The sequence below is a fragment of the Orbicella faveolata genome, unplaced genomic scaffold (assembly GCF_042242905.1).
Source record: "Orbicella faveolata isolate gen_17 unplaced genomic scaffold, um_ofav_v1 contig_46, whole genome shotgun sequence".
NCBI lineage: Eukaryota > Metazoa > Cnidaria > Anthozoa > Scleractinia > Merulinidae > Orbicella > Orbicella faveolata.
This window is the reverse complement of record NW_028301576.1, coordinates 19656018-19676506: the sequence shown is the minus strand read 5'-3', so window position 1 is coordinate 19676506 and position 20489 is coordinate 19656018. Positions and strand designations below refer to the sequence as shown.

The 20489-nt window shown below is 40.4% G+C and overlaps 1 protein-coding gene across 1 annotated transcript in view; it reads right to left on the bottom strand.

The window, feature by feature from the left end:
- Positions 1 to 20489, bottom strand: part of LOC110059079 (kinesin-like protein KIF27) — a 26277-nt gene extending 5788 nt beyond the window's left edge. The window contains exons 1-23 of the mRNA XM_089277067.1: positions 20327 to 20489; positions 17651 to 17788; positions 15845 to 15931; positions 15307 to 15414; positions 14684 to 14819; positions 13777 to 13923; positions 12681 to 12716; positions 12140 to 12309; positions 10829 to 10978; positions 10212 to 10292; positions 9588 to 9691; positions 8610 to 8832; positions 8042 to 8258; positions 7367 to 7479; positions 6569 to 6708; positions 5835 to 5946; positions 4554 to 4732; positions 3720 to 3984; positions 2998 to 3293; positions 2299 to 2500; positions 2063 to 2135; positions 772 to 913; positions 74 to 326 (exon numbers count right to left, since the gene is read on the bottom strand). Of these exons, the coding sequence (XP_089133193.1) occupies positions 74 to 326; positions 772 to 913; positions 2063 to 2135; positions 2299 to 2500; positions 2998 to 3293; positions 3720 to 3984; positions 4554 to 4732; positions 5835 to 5946; positions 6569 to 6708; positions 7367 to 7479; positions 8042 to 8258; positions 8610 to 8832; positions 9588 to 9691; positions 10212 to 10292; positions 10829 to 10978; positions 12140 to 12309; positions 12681 to 12716; positions 13777 to 13923; positions 14684 to 14819; positions 15307 to 15414; positions 15845 to 15931; positions 17651 to 17788; positions 20327 to 20359 (3405 nt within the window). The 5' untranslated portion in view covers positions 20360 to 20489. The remainder of the gene's footprint in view (positions 1 to 73; positions 327 to 771; positions 914 to 2062; positions 2136 to 2298; positions 2501 to 2997; positions 3294 to 3719; positions 3985 to 4553; positions 4733 to 5834; positions 5947 to 6568; positions 6709 to 7366; positions 7480 to 8041; positions 8259 to 8609; positions 8833 to 9587; positions 9692 to 10211; positions 10293 to 10828; positions 10979 to 12139; positions 12310 to 12680; positions 12717 to 13776; positions 13924 to 14683; positions 14820 to 15306; positions 15415 to 15844; positions 15932 to 17650; positions 17789 to 20326) is intronic.

Genomic DNA, 20489 nt, shown 5'->3' with positions numbered 1-20489 from the left:
CATTCCTTTTACGTCATTCCTAAGAACGTCATTGGTGTACATAGTAAACAGAAAATAGCAGTTCTACCCTTACCTCTTGGTCACTGCATCTCAACTCTAGCTTCTTTTCATTTCCCCGCAGCTCGACAACTTTCTCAAAATACTTTGACAACAGAGAAGTGGCTTCCCCTGGCGAGAGGTTACTCAGCTTGTTCACCAGTCCCTCGCGGTCCTTGTCGGTTAGAAGTTGGCCGCTATCTAGTTCTTTTTGTTTGTTTGCAATTCCTTCATTTTTAAATTCAATGGCGGCTTCTAGAGCATCGATACCTTCGTCCAGTTCGATTAGCCTGGAACAGAATACGTTAGTATTGCCTCAAGCTAAAACATCAGAATATTTTAATGTTTACACAATAAACTGTTCAGGATAGTTGTGTTGTCGGTTATACGTCGGTCTGTCTGTCTGCCTACTTGCCTGCCTGCCTGCCTGTCTGCCTGTCTGCCCATCTGTCTGTCTGTCTGTCTGTCTGTCTGTCTGACTGACTGTCTGACTGACTGACTGACTGTCTATCTGTTCTGTTTGTCTGTGTGTGTCTGTCTGTCTGTCTGTTAGTCAGTCAGTCAGCCTGTCTGTCTGTCTGCCTGCATGTCTGTCTGTCTACCTGCCTTTGTACTTGTCTGCCTGCCTGCCTGCCTGTCTGCCTTCTGTCCATCTGTCTGTCCGTCAGTCTGTCTGTCTGTTTGTCTCTCTGTTAGTATTTCTTAAACACATTCTACACAATGGTCCATGTTTACCTTCTTTCTTCCTTGGGATCCAATAAGGAGCCTTCTTGAAGTTTCTGTTCCAGAAGCTCTCGTTGCTTCAAGAGTTCATCCTTTGTTCTTTCCAGAGAGTGAATGCTTTCTTCTACTTTAGTTGGATTCGGGGCATCCGTTTCTAACACAAAATGTTTCTTAAGTTAGAAAATCATTTCAAGAAATTTAGCATTAACTATCACAAATGTAAATTATCTGTTAACAAAGAGAAAAACTGTTAAAAGTCCCGGATAGGATTTGAAGCCATGAACTTCTAGACACCACGGTCGAGAACTCTAACCACTGTGCTACAGTGACACTTGTGGTGAGCTAGGCCAACATAAGTCCTACATACTACTAGGATTAACAATATCCAAAGCATCACGAGCAAGATAACTAATGAAAGATGGTAACGTCCGTGAATTAATGCAAAGATGAAGTGTTCGCTAATATCTTAAAAATACTTGTCAGATGAGCTTGTTTTCTCAACTGCAGGCTGCAGTAGCCTAACTTTGTGCAGTCACCTAACTTTGTGCAGTCACCTAACTTTGTGCAGTAGCCTAACTTTGTGCAGTCACCTAACTTTGTGCAGTCACCTAACTTTGTGCAGTAGCCTAACTTTGTGCAGTCACCTAACTTTGTGCAGTCACCTAACTTTGTGCAGTAGCCTAACTTTGTGCAGTAGCCTAACTTTGTGCAGTCACCTAACTTTGTGCAGTCACCTAACTTTGTGCAGTAGCCTAACTTTGTGCAGTCACCTAACTTTGTGCAGTCACCTAACTTTGTGCAGTAGCCTAACTTTGTGCAGTCACCTAACTTTGTGCAGTCACCTAACTTCGTGCAGTAGCCTAACTTTGTGCAGTAGCCTAACTTTGTGCAGTAGCCTAACTTTGTGCAGTCACCTAACTTTGTGCAGTTGCCTAACTTTGTGCAGTGGCCTAACTTTGTGCAGTCGCCTAACTTTGTGCAGTCGCCTAACTTTGTGCAGTCACCTAACTTTGTGCAGTCACCTAACTTTGTGCAGTCACCTAACTTTGTGCAGTCGCCTAACTTTGTGCAGTCACCTAACTTTGTGCAGTCACCTAACTTTGTGCAGTCACCTAACTTTGTGCAGTCACCTAACTTTGTGCAGTCGCCTAACTTTGTGCAGTCACCTAACTTTGTGCAGTCGTCTAACTTTGTTCAGTCGCCTAACTTTGTTCCATAAACAACGAAAAATATCTCGTTTGCCTAGAGTACATGTAGATGCACTTATTTCAACAGTAAGTTGAAGAGTAAAGCAGTTTGTTACCATCGACGTTTTTCCCTTTTTGCTTGATCTGTTTCTCGACCTCTCCAAGTTGGGAAGACAACCGAAGTATGTCCTAAAACGATAGAAGCAGAGAAAAAAATGAATACCATCACATAAGTGATTCAGCTCAGCGCATTCCAACCGTAATAAAATTTACTGATTTCCACAAAACACTTGCAAATTACAATGAAGCTGCTCACTTTGGGAAAAAGTCCAAACACCTTTCCGCTCCTTACCTTACTAAGTACTTGACTGGAACGAAGTTTCTTTATTTCTAGCTCACTCTTCTCGGCTAACAAGGCCTCCTTGTTCAGTACAATAGCTTCTCGTTTCTTCAGCTCCTCCGCTAAAGTTTCCATGGCTTCCTTTCTCCTTAGTACTTTCTCTACTTCATTGTCCAGCCACTGGCGGCGTTGGTCTAGTTTCGCTTGTTCGTCGCTGAAAACCAATTGTGACGTGACTAACTACTGACTTATATACTCGAGTAGAATCGCTAGCCGGAGAGGTTGATATCAAGGTTCAGGTAAACGTAGTGCAACAGTAAGACTATTATGCAAAGTAGTCCTTTCTTTGTAAAAGAATTCGTGAAACAGACATGCCCCAAATGCCAGAAGACGATCTACGTAGCAGATCTTAAGTAGATTTGACAGATGTAACGAAAGATTTAATGAAAAAGCAGGGAGGGAGGAAAGAGGAAAGGAAGAGAAGGACGGATGGGCGGAAGGAGGTAAAGAAGGAGGGAGGGGGCAAGGAGCAAGGCAAGGTGGCAGGGAGGTAAGCTGGGAGAGAGTTAGGGCAGGAAGGAGGCACGGAGGCAGGGAGGCAGGGAGGCAGGGAGGCAGGGAAGCAAGGTGAGGTGGGCAGGGCAGGAGGTAGGCACGGAGGAAGGGAGGGAGGGAGGGAGGGAGGAAGGGAGGGATGAAAAAAATTGATACCTTTCTTTTTCTTCAGATCCTTGTTTGCCAACATTCCTCAGTCGCCGCTGCGCAGCTGCAACTTCTTCTGTTTTTCTTTTAAGTACTTTCTGCTGCTGACTCATGTGATTTTCCAGTTCTTTAATCTTCTGCTGTTGTTTCTGCATGTCTCTTTCCATTTTGATTTTCCTGTCAGCCTCCTCCTTGAGCTTCTTGTGAAGTTGATCTTGTTGATTTCTCATTCTATCGATGTGCACTTCAAGCTCCTGAACTTTCTTTTCTCTTTCCTCGTGCAGGGCGCTTATTTTCTCATTGTCCTGAGGTGTCAATCACAGAAAATCCATTTACATTAAAGAGTTTAAGCGCTGTAACACTGCTATTTTACATGATATTTTCCAGTACCTTGAACCGAGAGAAAGTGACAGGAGAGAGGAGAGAGGCTGACCTCTCATTTTCTTCTGCTATTCTACATACTAACCATGAGGCCACCGCGCCTCCCCAGTATTATACCGAGTAATTAGTGTGTGGTAATCTGCGCATTCTCTTGACCATATATCCAATACTCAGACGAAGTAATGTTGATATAATAAAGAAACACCTATTAGGCCAAATAGATCCTCTGAAAGCAACAAACTGCGTTACTCAAACAACAAATGGCCTGATTTAAGTACACGAAAAATACGGATACTACATGAAGCATTATATTCTTCGTGAAAACTGACAACAGCAAGGCATTTTCTCACCTTCTGTTTTCGTTTCAAGGCCTGTAGCTTGGTTTCCACAGTCTGTAACTTCTTCTTGTACTCCACCTCGACTTTCTGTTTCTCGGACACTTCATAATTAGCCTTAGATTCGTATTCTTCTAGAGTTTTCCTACTGTCTTCCAACTCCTTCTTAGCCTTTTCCAGTTCTTGCTTCATGGATTTGACTTTTTCGGAGAATTGTTTCTTCGTTTCCTTAGCTTCCTTGTCGCTCTTCGCAAGTTCTTTAATTAGTTCCTCCTTTTGTCTAAAAGTCATGGAACAAACGCAAACAGTGCATGCAAAAAATAACAACTCATAATTATTTGCCTTGTTACAGGAGTGGGTTAGTTGTCAACTGATGTTGCCTTCTGTTTAGTTTTCGCGGAGATCTTTGTACCCATCATTGGCATTTATGTATTCCAAATTAAACTTAACCAGTCGAATTTTGAAACGCGAAAAATTGATAGCGAAATCTAGTAATGATGGCCAGTCGAAATTCTCTTGAAAAACGTTAGATTTACACCGAGGCTGTAATCATGAAAATACCCGTAAATCTGAACGTTTTGAATGCATCGAGAAGGTTCATTTCCATACAAATCAAACACATTTTTATATGAAAGGTTTTGCACGGACTCGTATTGAAGGCACAAGGTAACTAGAAATGGCCCATTTAAGACACAGGAGTGGCGCTTCTCCATAAAGGACTACTCTCTGATGCAGCTACTTGAATCACCTGTGAAAAGAGATGGCGTCATCGACATTTTACACTGAGTTTAAGTTGTTTTTACGCTACAAAAAAAACGAACAAACTGAATTAACAAACAAGCTCTTTACCTGATGTTGATATTTAAATCTCTGAGTTTCTGTTCAGCCGAGTGAAGTCTCAGTTCCACTTGCTTGACTTCCTTCCCCATCACCTGAGTGCTTGAGCGAAGTGCTTCTACCTCGTTGCGTTCTGCGGTGTCTGGTTTTGACCTTTTGTCCTTCGACTCAACTACTTCTATCGCGGGAACCTTCCAGAATAAAAAGACACACTGGTTATGTTTCGGCCGCGATGTAGCTGTTGATGTTTCCTTCTCTGATGGTGTTGTTGTTGTTGTTGTTGTTGTTGTAGCAGCTATAAGAGCAGTTTTCAATTGAACGTCGATAACCCAAAACCAAAGTAATTAGTTCAGCCAATCACAAAAGAAAGAGACAATCTAAAGGACCAATCAAAATTCGAAGGAAATACAAGCACTAAACAGCTTAAACGCGGGAAAATGTGTGGGAGCGGGTCACGATTAGTTAGGATCAAAATAGCGGCGCGGGTTTTAAGATCCAGTCGTTTAACGTAGTACTAATGTAAAACCAAAGCAACAGTGAATTACTGTCGGCACTCAAAACCGCTCTAATAGGCCAGGTGGTGCAGCAATGAACCATGTGCTCTGTCAGGTTGGCAAACATTGGAAAGACGACAATTTTAAAGGAATACAATTTAAAAATGGTCTCGTACTGATATTATACTACTATCTGTGTCACGTCTGACTGTCAACCAATAGACAGATGTTATTTAAGTGTTTATCAGCTATGTCTCAGGAGTCGCTTGGTGATTTGCAAAAGAATGTAAAATGAAAACTCCAAGGTGGCTGTCGTGAATAAAGACTATTTAATGACGTTCGCGCGAAATTTTCCAGTCGATAGATTTTTTTTACATTTTACTGCAGTCACATAATGAGTTACTTGTGTCAGAAATTGCCAAACGAAGAAAATCGGTAGAGAAAATGATCCGTCAAAACAAAAATAGGGGTCACCGAACGTCCAAGATCGTTTAATCCAGGCAAAGCTAGAGCAATGGCCATCTGCCCTATCATTGTTCATTTCATTACTTGGCGCGCGCATCGATGCATAACGTGGCCTATGAATTTGCGTGGGCAGTAAGGATGTGCAGAACCAATTAGCGTGAACGTCCTTCAAAGAAAAACAAAACAAAAAAGACAATAATCCAGCTCATGATTGATTAACGGTAGGCAATGTATCTTTTTTAGATCTTCCAAGGACACATCTAACACTGTCGCCCAAATTAAAATGAGATGATGTGAGATGCATTTTGAAAACGTTTAAGCTTTCTTCTCAAACCTTGGTTTTGGCGTGGCTTAAATTCTTTGAGGTATTCTGCTGTCTTGGAATGGCAGGCACGTGAGGTATTTTTGGACCGTCTCTCTTGATATTCCATGTTTTGCCTAACGCTCTGCAAAGAGATCATCCAAATGTTTATGAATACAATATTTGTACCAATTAAGCCTCACATAAAGGAAGACAAGGGACGTTTATAACACCACACGATAGTTAAACAGTTCGTAAAATGGTATTGAGACTGTTCACATGATAAAAATAACTTAGATGAAATGATTCTAGAACAGAATATCTAATACGTATTTAGAGAGGAAGTAAAGGATCAAGAGAACTGAAGTTGATTATAGTTCATCAAATTTAAATTTGGTACAGGATTTCAAAGTCAAAGTCAAAATTGCCATCCTTGTGAAATTTTGATACTCATTTTTCAAACTTTATTCGTTGATGTTACTTTGCTTTCACCACTTTTGACTTTTTTCTTCTTCTTTCTATTGTAAGACAATAAAGCGAAATAATTTATAGTAAGTCCCGGTGATATTTATTAAAACACGGTATGTCAGGGCTAACCAGCGAATACATCGTTAACACGTAACACTTCGTGTGTTCCTCACAGTATGAGAATGACTCCAAAGTTTCTACGTCAACATGGTATCATAAAGACTCTTCATGCTACAAAGCAATATCACTGACGAAAAATCGCGGGCTCAAGGGGCTCCCACTGACTATGCTCTTTGTACCTTGAAGGTTCCTCATCAGCCTCGTCTTCACTCTCGCTTGTATCTGACAATGTACACACCACCTCGTCTTCTTCCTCGTGTTGGCTGACCAGCAACTGACTGCGGGCTCTGAAGTCTTGTATAATTCGGTCCACTACAAACTAAACATGAATGAACACAAAATTAGAAAATCGTTTTCTAAATACACCCGCGATTAAGGAAATACACACGTCCCGTAAGCGACCACGCAAAGTGATTTCAAGCCTGAGTGGGCGCTTAATGTTACAACACCTTATTATCCAATTTCTGCCCCATTATCTGTCGACCGGTCGCTTACGGGAGGTTAAAAACAAAAGCAAAATCTAAACATTTTAACACTAAAAGTGGTCGCGGTCGCTTACGAGGGGTGGTCGCTTACAAGAGGTTCCAAATATAGGGATATGACTTGGAAACGTTTTGTATTTTAAAAAACTAGTCGCTGAGGAGAGGTGGTTGCAACCGGACGTTCGACTGAAGTAACAGCCGAGCTCAATTCTGCTGTTTCCAAGCGAATAAAAGAGACAAAGAAAACCGAACGTAAAGGAACAAATATTTTCATAACGGCATTTTACGGGGGCGACCACGCACCGTTTACAAGGGTCTTCATGATTCGCCAAACGAAACAATAGGTATACAACACAAACAATACCCCTTGCCCTAAAAACAAAAGAGGTGCAGATTAACAAGAACGAATCAAAGAGGTGCGGGTTATCTGTTTTACGGCCACCTTCGCCTACGTTATGTAAACATGCCCAAGGAATCGCGTTTCTTATTTCTCACCACGGGGGGGCTGCTGTGTACTTCTCGGTCATTTTCTGGCCCAGTCCCATCTTGAACTAACGAAGCGGTTAGTACACGGGTTCCTCGAGGACTGGAGAGGACCATTTTGTCCACTGTAAGGAAAGTTCACAGAGGACTCAGTGTTTCGTAAAACATGCAACTTTAGCAACCTGTTCAAACAGGCATTACTCGTCGAGCGCTTATTTCTACCTCGAGGAAAATATATCTTGAGATTTGACCTACAAAATTTATGTTTTAAACGTAGATTTACAAACATCCTTGAAGGGTTTCTGCTTAGCTTTCAATTACCTAACATCACCATGCAGCAGCACGGCTGATAACGCCGGAAAGAGTTATCTCTGATTACAACGCCATTAAATACACATTAAAATGCACTTATTTGCAAACATAATATTTACTTACAATGACTAACAAAAGAACAAACAAAAAAACGTGTACATGGAACCGCCTAACAACTCACGAAGAAACGAAAAACAGACGAAAGAACGAAACGAACGAAACGAACGAACGAACGAAAGAACGAAGCAAACGAACGAAACGAACGACATGAACGAAGCGAACGAAACGAACGAACAAACAAACGAAACCAAGGCAACTAACCAACCAAGTACGACTAACCAACCAACAAACAGAAGAATGATTGAATCACTGTACCTGGAGAAATTCCTTGATAAAGAAGGAGTTGATTAAGCTGCAGCTGCTGTTGGAACAGTTGATCTTCGTGTTTTTTCAAGCGAGTTTGTGTTTCTTGTAGCTGGTTGATCAGTTTAGCTTTCTCCTCTTCGAGCTTGCGCACGTTTTCCTTAAGTGATTCGATCTCCTTTGTTTTCTCCGCGAAGATTTCTTCATCGCTTGACAAATCTTCCTTGTACTGAAAAAGTGATAATAAGTAGACAGGCAAATAATCTATATAACTTTGCAAGTATACAGTCAAGAAATTTAAGGTTGAACATCGTTCAAACTCGTCTAAAGAGAACAACTTTATCTTGACTGCATAATATTACGAACAATTCTGCTAGACTTTATTAAAAATAGCAGTTTAGGTTAATAAAAGACTCAGGTTGTAAGGTCGTTTAGCTTACGTTTGTACAGCGAATGCAGATTTTCAACATTTTAGCTCAATTGTTCAAGATCACATTTTCCGCTACAAACTGATTTTTGCGTTAGATATCTTCTTTTAACATCAAGAACATCAAGAACAACAACAAATCATTACAAATACCTTGTTCAGTTCTTTTTTAAGGTGTTCCACCAGATCGGCTTGCTGCTGTCGAGCAGTGTTTGGGGTCCATATTGGTCTAGACTTCACCTGTTCTACGGCTTTGACCAACCGGTCAAACTGGTTAGCCTGGTTGTTTGACATCACGCCAGCCTTATGCAAAGCTTTTAATTGGCTTAAGGCGTCGACGATAAGCTGTTTGTATGTGTCACACGCGCCACGAGACCTGATGATGATAACAAAAATAAACACAAAAGGTAAGAAGGCTAACAACAAAACGGGCGAGACCATATTCACTGAATAGTCTCTGTCCACACTACGCCGGAGAAATTTGAAAGCGAAACGATCACTGGTCATTTTGGATTGTGTTTGAGGAAAACTTGGTCAGAGAAATCACATGATTATGGTGACACCGTTTTCGAAAAGCTCCGTTTTCAAAAATGATACTTTCCGTCCACGCTAAAACGCACAGCCGGCGTTTTCAAATTCCTCCGATTTGAAGAGCGTTCTCGAAAAGCTTCGTTTTCAGTTTTTAAATGCCTCCCGTCCACAGTTAAACGCACAGCCGGCATTTTTTGGAGGAGCGTTTTCGAAAAGCTCCGTTTTCAAAATGCTTTCCATCCACACTAAAACGCAAAGCCGGCGTTTTCAATTTTTTTTTCTGACTTAAAAAGCGTTTTCGAAAAGCTCCGTTTTCGGTCCGGATTAGTGTGGACGGTAAGCCTAACCGTGCAAATAAAGCTGCGTTTTCAAATTTCTCCGGGTAACGTGGATGGGGCGTTAGGTAATGGGCGTCCTCTAAACCTACGGAAAACTTTGTACGAGTTTGAAATTCAACCGAGGACAAAGAAAAACATCTGAGTCCCCGACGGGAGTAGAAGCCATGTCCTCGCGCCAGCAATCGCTCAGACAAACCACCCAAAGGACATAGAGAGATGTGGGAAGGCTGGAGTGTATGAAATCTGATTGGAGCAAACTCGCCTCTCCAACTCGTCCTCCAGAGACTTGATTCGCTCGGCATCTTCCACTGTCCCACCCGACCCTACAGACGAGCCACGGCGCCTTTGCAGTTCCTCACGGAGTGCCTGTGGATTCATACAAAACAAGTCCGTTATGCATGTGTGTATAATGTGAGGTCATCCCAGTTTCCGTAACATGAAGCGACTAGGAGTATTGGTAAGCTCTCCCACCCGGATGGGAAGCTGATGGTCATTTTCGTATTCTCGGTATTGGACTGGAACTAGCTTGAAATGGAGGCTTGTGCGGGGGAATATCATTAAAAGGCGGCAAACGTCATTTACAAAGACTCCCCACATTAGCCTCGGTTACAAGCTAGTTCTGGACAACAAACGACAATGATCTATTCTTGCGGGTTAGTCATGACATGTTTAGACTTCCTTAACAGGCCACACAAATCTATTAACAGTATACCTAAGAAAACAGAGGCACTGTGAGAGTACGTGTCTTCCCCAAGAACACAACACAACGACCCCGGTCAGGGCTGGAACCTGGTACACTCGAGCCGGTAGAACATGCGAGACAAAAGGCCCCCGTTTCTCCCACAACTGAGAAGTCCAGATACTGCGTTAAATTTAAGTTAATTACTTGTATCTCATTCTGCATCTCAGCCAGTCTTGTGTTCTGCGGATCTCGATTCACTATTGGCTTATTCCGGATGTTTCTGGCCTGAAAGAAAAGAAAAAAAAAAAAAAAAGAGACAAAGCCACTATCAGTACTTTTGTTCAACAGGCCGTGAGAATCCTTCCCCTAGATAGATGACGTCCTCATTTATCCTCGCAGTATTTAGCACAGAAATGACGCAAATCGTAGCAAACTCGAGCTGTAAACAACAAACAAACAAAACAACAAGAAATTACAAGCGTTAAGAGCGTTCGATTTCTTGCGATGGCTTCATAAAAGGGTATAAATATTTCACACGTGATTCCAGCATTTCTTTCAGCGATTGATACAGTTCTTCGGGATATCTGGAATCATTGCTGCATGCATGTTCCCCAACGGCACTGTTTAGCGCCAACCATATTGAGCGAAATGAGGTGCCTACAGCACTATTTTAAAACGAAAACTTCGGCTTTATTCCTTCTATTACTCTCAGAACACGCTAACGTTGTCCGAGTCTCGCGGGGGGTCCAAATACAATGTGATCTAATGTAATCTTCCAAGGATTTCTATTTTTACTGGCAACATTTATGTTCTGTACTCACCCTTGTGGCGTACTTCAGAGAGTTTAAATTTTCAGCAAAGTCTGCGGCACAAGGACTCAGGCATGTTATCATCAGAGTCCTAGAATTACCGCCCAAAGAGTCTTTTAAAAGCCGTGTTACTTTACTGTCCCTGTAAGGCACGTGAATCACCTGAAATAAGTTATAACCACTTAGAGTAAATCACACGTCTTCGTGGAGCAAAGTTTCGAAATAAGCAATAAGACTAATTTTTCACTGGCTGAGTGAAACGAAATAAGTGAAAAGATGTTTTTTCTCACATACCGCTGGAGCCTGGGTATAGGTCACCTGACCTGTGGGTCGGGCAGTCGTTTCTGTTGCGTCCGCCATTGCCGACTTTCCCACCCACCCACCCATCCGAAGATTTTTTAAAAGTTTTCTTACAATACCAGTCTAATATACCAGCCTTAACTGTTTTCCATATTTCCATCTTTTAGAGTAACGCTATTTGTATTAACTTTGATTTTGCAATAAAGGTCAGAAGGCGGCGGTCAGCTTGATATGGCTACCAGTAGTGTGTGAGAAAACCATTTTGCCATGCACATTTAACGAATGCTAAAGTAACTCAATGCTTACAAACTCGCGATATATCTGGTTAAAAAACACCTTTTTATGTTGCCGCCAACTATCAGCTGTTAGCGTAACCCACTCACCGACCGAAACCATAAGATCACAGCACCTACAGACCCTCCAGAAGTTTACACTACACTGGAGAGAAATGTCAGTGAAGTTCTCCATAACGAAACGCATAACTAACTTAATACTATACCAGCGCCGGCAAAACTAGTTCTATGATGTCCTCCAACGGTGAAAGGTATGAATGAATGAATGAATAGAAAGGAAAGATATCCGCCCGGGGGGAGGGGGCTACTCCCAGAAAAAATTGAGTGGGGGTGTGCAGCCCGCTTCCCAAACCCCTTACCCTATTTATGACCAAAATCTGCGATTTTCCCTACCCTATTTATGACCTGGCCAAAACTTTGATATCCTATTTATGACCACCGCAGCTGGCGCAGTTGCCCTAAACATAACTTATGAAGGGCTTTTGTTGATGGTCTCATCAATGATGACGAAAAAAAACATACCCAATTCGAGACAAGAGTGCTAAAACCATACCCTATTTATGACCAAAATGGCCAAAATCGATACCCTATTTATGACCAAAACGGCTGAAAAACCATACCTTTTGGGGCCGCACATACCTATATAGCCCATATGAGGGAATACCCCCCCCCCCCACCGGGGATATACGCAACAGTTTAACGTCGCTGTCCGTTCAGATTTCATTTTTACCTTCTTTTTGGAGTCTGCAAGGGCACTAATGACATTACCCAGGGATAACAATCCACTGTTGATGAAGACAGACTCCTTAAACCTCTCTCCCACATTCCCTGTTCGATGTGCTCTCTCTGAACCAGCAAGATCAACAAAGTGAAATTTGGCGTACTTGTAGTCTGTAAAATCTAAATGATTAAACAAAAAGGAAAAGCAAATGTAAAACCATGCACAGTCCTAAACATTCGCTGGAATTACAAAGAATCTAGTCTAAACAAGTCAAACAGCTTTCACGAAGCACTGGTAAAAAAAAAAAAAAAAGGTTGTGAGTAAAGAAACAAGGAGGTGGAATAAGGGCATCAAACAAGCTGTTCTATTTAAGCAATAGACTGTCACTCTTTCTATGGGACAGGCGCAATAAATCCACACGGGATTTTAGGAGAACACGAGAAAAGCTTGTAAATCACAAGCCGTTGGGCGGGCAATTTACAAGCTTTTCGAGTGTACAAAAGTGACTAAACCTGACCCAAGTCAGATGTAATGCTGGCTTTTTTCTCACCGTCAACTTGTTCTTCTTCAATCAAAGGCTTTTGCTCTGTTAATGATAAACAACATGGAATTACTTGTTAGTTAACTCGATTAAGTTTGAAAAGACCTTAAAAACACATTTCAACACGGTATAACATGTAGGTGTTGCAGTTAAAAAAATTGTTAGATTTTACCAATTAAGATCATTCATCTGATTCTAATAGCATATTTGGGAGCACTTGCCAACAAACTCTTAAAATTAAAAAGTTTGGGTAAAAATAATTTAAAACTGTAGTTTGATTTGTATTTTTATTTGTCTCAGGGTTATGGCCCACAGTAACTCAGGAACTAGTTTGAAATCTGACATTTTGACAAAATGTCCTTCAAACTACAACATGTACCCATAGGGATGAAAAAGTACAGAGAGTGAGATGCATTGACTGGGGTGGGGGGGGGGGGGGGGGGGAGGATACCCTACAGAGTTCTATACGGGGAAGCTCTGCCCGAGATCCAGCCCCTTGCCGTTTTGCATACCATTTTGACAGAAAAGGTATCCCCTATGTATACCTTTATTTGAAGAAAGGGTAACCCTTTCACCTACATGTACTTTCACAACTGGCCCGTATTATGAATAAATCGCCAAAAAGGAAATTTTCTTGTCATTCTCATGTAGTGCCTAATAAATGAAATGATACAGCCATAAAGTGCGTCTGTTCAAACTATTTTAATTAACGGCCCTTTAAAATGGCTAAACGACAGATTCTCCTTACCTTTTCATATACCTCAACTTGTGAAATCCCTACCATTTTATATAAAGGTCCCCTTTTCGGGCAGAGCCTTCCCATATTGGTTATTATAGGGAGTATCCCCACACCCACCCCCGGCATGTAATATTCAAACTTCCCTGTGCCCCTCAAATTTCTCGGGGGCTTCTACCTGATTGGTTAATTTAAGCTAAGGGACAACCTGTGCACCCAGCCACGAGGGTAGAGAGGATTGCGGGTGCAACAAAACACCCATGGCTGGAGACTGAGCCTACATTGAAAGGGGAACTAATGAAGCATCTTAACCAAGTATTAATACAATGTACATGTACTGCTACAAGTGTTGATATTATACTCTCTTACCAATGTAAAGAGTGAATATTGTATGTGATCGGCTGGAGTGTTCGTTCATGTTTGTTGTGCCAACCTGTCGTCCAGCCGATCCTGAGTCAAGACAGCTCATCACTTCATCTGCTGTGTGAACAGGCTGCTCAGTGGCACCTACAATTACTGTTTAAGGAGAAAAAATACTTCAGTGCATGCAAGGTTATGGCTATCAGTGTACCCAGCACTTTGACATTATCATCAACACCAGTTCTTGCCACACCTTGGTACCACCGGCTTTTAGCCAGATGAGAGTCCAGGTGTCTTGTGGATGGCCACTAATCAAAGAAAATCGTTTTATTTTTCATATGTTGCCTTATAAATTGCTTATTTGAGCAGGCCCCATAGCACATTTTGGACGGCCACTTTTCAAATCATGGCTAAAACCTGGCTTGGTATGTGTAGGGCCTATTGGTTTCTGTAAAGCCAGATATTAAGCCAGAGAGGATAACCGCCCCTCTCCAGAATTGTTATAATTCCTCTTTTCACCAGCTTGGTTGGCTTACTTCCAGGCCTGGACCAGCTACATCATACTGTAGTGGCTCTGGGATCTATGTCTACTTTACTTTATCCTGTAAAGCATGGAACCCGCGATCTTCTACCATCTCTCAACTCTCATCAATGATAAGGTTGGAGGTTGTGTTTTTGGGAGGTGAGGTCTGGAACATAAATGTAGACAAGCAATGGGTGCTAAGGGTCATACTAACTTGTAGAGCTCTGCATGCAATTGTGTTGGTGCCAAAATTGGAGTATAGAAGTGAATTAAGAGACCAAACACACTTTAAGGCAGCTATAGGCAGGCCACTTGAACTGCTGAAGACAGACAGACCGACAGACAGGCACACACACACACACACACACACACACACACACACACACATTATACCTGTATTTCCCTTATCATCTTCTCTCACATAGATATCTTTGCTTGACATGTCCACATCAAGCAAGTCTCTCAGCTCCTCCATGTAAATTTCAATATAGGACACAGTCACCACAAATGCTGTTTTATGCTTGTTTTCCTGGTAAATGGGAGCTTCGTGTCAGTCAAGAGAGGACTACATTCAAACATTTCCCTAAGTAAAATTCTTCAGATGTAAACACTTATTATGCAAGTATTGTGCATTTCCATATCAGAGATTGAAATAAGTAACATTTGGCAGTTTATTGATCATGTGCACTGTCTGGTCAAACATAACTTAATTAATAATTATTATATTTTTTGCTCAAATATGAGCCCAATTCTTTGCCACTTCAAACAGAGGTTGTGTTCATAAAAAATGTTATTTACATGTAGTAGAGAAGTAAATAAAACTTCGAAAACAATTGTTCAGAGTGGGCAATAGCACTGGTACAGCTGTAGATAATATTGCTTATGCTGTAAGCATGCTTAATAAAGCACAAGTGCAGTCATTTTGGAATGAAAAAATTATTTGAACTTTAACTTTTCACTTTATTTGTTTTCTCTCAAATTGTAAATTCAAAGCAAACTACATTACATACATGTACCTCCATAATCTGAAACAGCTGCTTAACAGCCCTGAGAATAATGCCGTACTCCTCCTCCAAAAGGCCAGCACTGTTAGTTCCACCTATTGTGTAAGTCTTACCCGAACTCTACAGTGATAATAACATTTTAAGACAAAAACCATGTTACATTATATACAACAATATCATTAGTCGTAGCTTGAGCAAGATAACTTTTTGGGACTTGTCAGTGACAAACAGATCAATTATTTGCCTAAGATAAGGGTCAGCCAAATTCTTGTAAACAGTGAGACAGTGTCAAATTCTAATGCAAAGTAATTGATAACCACATTCAATTTGGAAGCAGTTTCCAAAGTTATCACTCTGGTCAATCTAACATTATTAATTTAATGAAAGGCGTAGAAGAATGATAGCTCACGACCCACAAGCACAGACATATAGTTATGTTAAGTTATTATAATAATATGAAATGTTACTGAAAGGCACTGTAAGAATAATGTCTCAGGCCAGGCTGAAATCAGTGATTTAAATTCACATGTTTATAATAAACAACACTCACTGTTTGACCATATGCAAAGACTGTGGCATTATATCCCTCCATACAGCTCTTAACAAGAGGCTCCACACACTTGTCATAAACATCTGCCTGTATAAAAGTAATCTACAGTAAATATCAATGCTTTCAACCGTACCACTGATGGTCGTTCATGAGCATGATAGTTCAACACGCATTTATACACTTAATATGTACCATGTACATTCAAGCATTTGATAACTTTTATTAATAGGTGAAACATTGGGATTTGTGGGCCAAAAAGTTTTAATTGACAAGCACTAATTGGTCAATTTCCCACCATTATTTTCATGGAAATAAAGTTTCTCCCAAAAGTTGTCCTTGGAGTAAATTATGGTTCTATACACTGTATGTTAATCATTAATTAGTCTAACACTTTTGCAGAAATCAATTTTTAATGTGGCTAAATATCATTTAGGCAAGGTTAAACTCGAGCTAATGCAGCTTGCTAGTGTGCCCATCCAGCTAATATCATTTAGACAAGTTAAATATGAGCTTATGCAGCCAGCGGTTTCCGCGTTTGGGAGTACGTGACCTGTGGGGCGGCCTTCAGGGGTTTTGCAGGGGTTTATGGTTCATTGCATAATATTGTTGTAGCGTATTCTGCTGATTGTTGCGGATCAGTTGCAGCGGCTTATGGCTTTGGCACCCCGCTAACCTTTAAGGCACCAGTTCCCAAGCTCATCTATTTGCGATGAGTTTAACATGCTTGAATATGCTTGGTTCATCTACAATGTAACTACATACAAGTAGTTTGTTAGCTGCTCTAAAGTTATTTTATACGACTGCAGCAGTCACCATTTTTCTATTGGAGGAGAGGGAAGGGGAGCGAAGGGGAGTGAAGGGGAGGGGTCGGGACGGGAGGGGAGGGGAGAGGGTTTTTAAGATAACCGTGAATAACACCTACACTACTTTTTTTTTCCAATAAACTGCAAAATTGCTTCTTTTTTGTTCATAAGCTGCAGTTGTTATAATAATATTTGCAGCTGCTAGTGTCATTGATTGTAGATTTGCTTAACTTGAGAGAATTTTGGATCCATATTAATTATTATAATATCATGGAAGCCTAAAATTGTTCAGCAGCTAGCAATAATTCTTCATCAGGTAAGCACCAGAAGTCAGACCATGAGATTTTATAACAATGCCCAAGTTAATCATGATAGGTTTATGAGCTGATGGGTTTTAACACAAATCTGCAGCTTTAATGAAACTAATTATGCTGTTTGGAACTGTTCATAAGTTACATTCCATTAAGGTTTCTAGTACAGTGGAACCCCGTTAATAGTCACCAATGGGCCATGAAAATTGGGCCATATTAACTGGGTGGTCGTATTAACTGGGTGGTCGTATTAACTGGGTGGCCGTATTAATGGGTATAGTACATGTAGTACAAATTTCATGACTGGTCGTAATCAAGTGAAGTCTTCTCAGATATAATCACAATTGCACTTCTGAACAACTCTTGTTTATTGAGCATCAGGAATACAGATCATTATATATATATAATTTTAAAAATATTTGAAACTTCAATCAGGAAATGTATACAATATTAACAATGGAAATACGAACATAACTGGATTGAGTGGCTGACTACGAACGGAGCAAAAATAACAAAGGATTATACAGGCTGGGATTTCAGAATGTGGCCATTGGCCATATTCATAGGGTGGTGAGCTTGAAGAGGGTTTCCTTATAAGAAAATGTATGGGCGTTTTGCCGGGACAAAAAGAGTCGCCGTAATAACGAGGTGACCCTGTTAACGAGGTACTAACATTCAGATAATTTTCTCACCTGAGTTGTTTTTGGAGGAAATACATAATCAAATGTGAAGCCTCTATCTTTACCCAAGATTAACTGAGGTTTATCTGGAATGAAGTGCACACACTGAGGAACATTATGAACCTTTTCCTGACCAACCAAGGGACGAACCTGTGGATAGAAACAGTTCTTAAGTACATTAGTGCAAAATTTTCCAGTCAATAGATTTTTTAAAATGATCTTTTTTACTGCAGTCAGATAATGCATTACTTGCGTCAGAAATGCAAAAAAAAAAATGGGGGTCACAAACTTCATTTCAGAGATAAAGCATGTGGAAAAATTGGCACACGTAATTTAGCATGGTCTACAGGGGTTTATAGCTAAAAATATTGAAGGTGAGTCAATGGAGGCAAACGATCTTAGTCATAATTATTTTGTAGAAGTGGGTCTGTTGCTAAAATAATTCCAAATGTTATCAACGTTTTCACAAAACTTAACCCTTCAAAAGGCATTAATTTTGAAACTGTCACACAGATAAACGAAGAGCTAAACAGAACGGCCAAAATCCAATGGTGCATAATTTTGCAAAAAAATCAAACTTCTAGTCGATAGATTTTCTTCATTTTTTCGCTAAACGTAGAAAATCGGTACAGAAAATGATCCATCCAAAGAAAAATAGGGGTCGCCGAATGTCCAAGATCGTTAAATCTCAGCAAAGCTATTAGCAATGGCCATCTGCCCTATCATTGCTCATTTTATTACTTAGCGAGCGCTCTCATACATGACGTGGCATGTGAATTTGTGTGTGCAGTAAGGATGCACAGAAGCAATAAGTGCGAACGTCCTTAAATCTTATCCACTCTGGGTTGTCACAAGTCAAAATCACTGTCTATTTCATCACCTTGGCTAGCTAGTCTTAATACCACATTGTAGGCTATTCTTTGGACTCTTCTTTGACTAACGATGGAAAACTCAGTCACCTGATTCAAACAACAAAGCTGCCTACATCAAAACTTTGTGACATCTCTGCCCCTTGCAAACTGCAAACTACATAGAATGTAATGTACATGTATGTATCTGCATGCTTGGGCATATGATGTGTAGATGTGTATTAGCTTACACATAGTTTGAATCAACAATTTAATCCTATTTAATAAAAGTGTTGTTTACAGAAACTGAGTTATTAAAACCTGCCAATCACAAATTTCTATAAGTGGCAGATGATCAACCTATGAGCAATCTTGTTTGGATAATTGATTAAGGCCTAATGATTAATGTACATACGGGGGGGGGGGGGTACTCCCCTCCCTTATATGGGCTATATAGGTATGTGCGGCTCCAAAGGGTAGGGGTTTTCAGCTGTTCAGGTCATAAATAGGGTGTGGATTTTGGCCATTGTGGTCTTAAATAGGGTATGGTTTTTGCACTCTAGTCTTGAACAAAGTACGTTTTTAAGAAGAAGCTACTTTTTCATCACTGTTGATAAGACCATCAAGAAGCAACAAGAAAAAGCCCTTCACAAATTATGTTTACAGCAATTTAACATTGGTTTGCACTAGGGAACTAATTATAAGGCAGAGTGTTGATTTAAGGGTCAGGGCATAAATAGAGTATTAAATTTGTGGTCAGGTCATAAATAGGGTAGGAAAAATTGTAGATTTTGGTCATAAATAGGGTAAGGGTTTTGGGAAGCGGGCCGCACACTCGCACCCAATTTTTCTGGGAGTACCCCCCCCCCCCCTCCCTGGGGGGACTTATTAAACGTACATGTATCATTCATTCCAGAAAATATCCATATGCCAAAGAGCCTGGGTGTCAGAAGTCATTTTTAAGGTGGCTCCCTATAGTATTATGATCACATGCGCACTGAGCATGAAAGCTCAAGTAACCTGTGCACGCTCAAAGGAAAACGTAAGTGTTTTTGATACTTTATGACATCAACATGTGCACAAGACACAAAACCGACAGTGAATTTTCTTGCGTTTCCTTTGGTGAATTTTTTTAAAAATTTGGCTCACTTGTAACTACACACAATTCCTATAAAATACTCTATTTCTGCTAAAATCTATCAGAGCTAATCCACTATATTTAGAAGAATGACAAATTACAGAATATTGGCAAAACCGTCTGAACAACCTTGACTTTTTACCAATTCAAAATTACAGGCACTATTATTTCCATGATGAGGCAAAGTATGAAAAAATTTCATAACAGGAAAGTATAAATATTAAGGAGTTTATGTCAAAATGAGGAATATATCTGCCTGTTATTTGATGAGATATTGCCATGGTAACAGCCTTAATCCAAAATTTGACAACCAAAAAATAAGCCTTATTTTATCAGTACCCATACCGGTAAATCTCTACAGGGAAAACTTTAAGAGATATTAACTAAGTCTCCTTCTCTAACTCGCGCTCTATAGGGAGGGTGTTCGTAAATACTCTAGAGAGCCACCTTAAAAGAAAGTAAACTAGAATATCTAGAGAACAAGGCTGCTTCAATCTAAATTTCTCATGTAAACATGTAGGACGATCCAGAGATGAAATCACGAGGAGCGACTGATTTAAGACACTTACATGAATCTAAGGCAATGAAGATGTTCTAGGTATACAGCTATAACAAATTAACAGTAAGTTTGTACAACCTTGGTCTGAATTGATAGCAATTCCACAGGAAAGTCTTCAGATTAGTACCGAGAAATTCACTTACCCTGACGGCAACTTTCACAGGAACCTCCCCCATTTTAACAACTTAAAGATATTTCAGCAATTTCCATTTCCAACGTGATGCTATCAAAAAAAATATCTCCATAGTAATTTGGCAGTCATTTCGCGGTCAATCTTTTGACAGCCATGTTTGTTTTCCTCGCTGG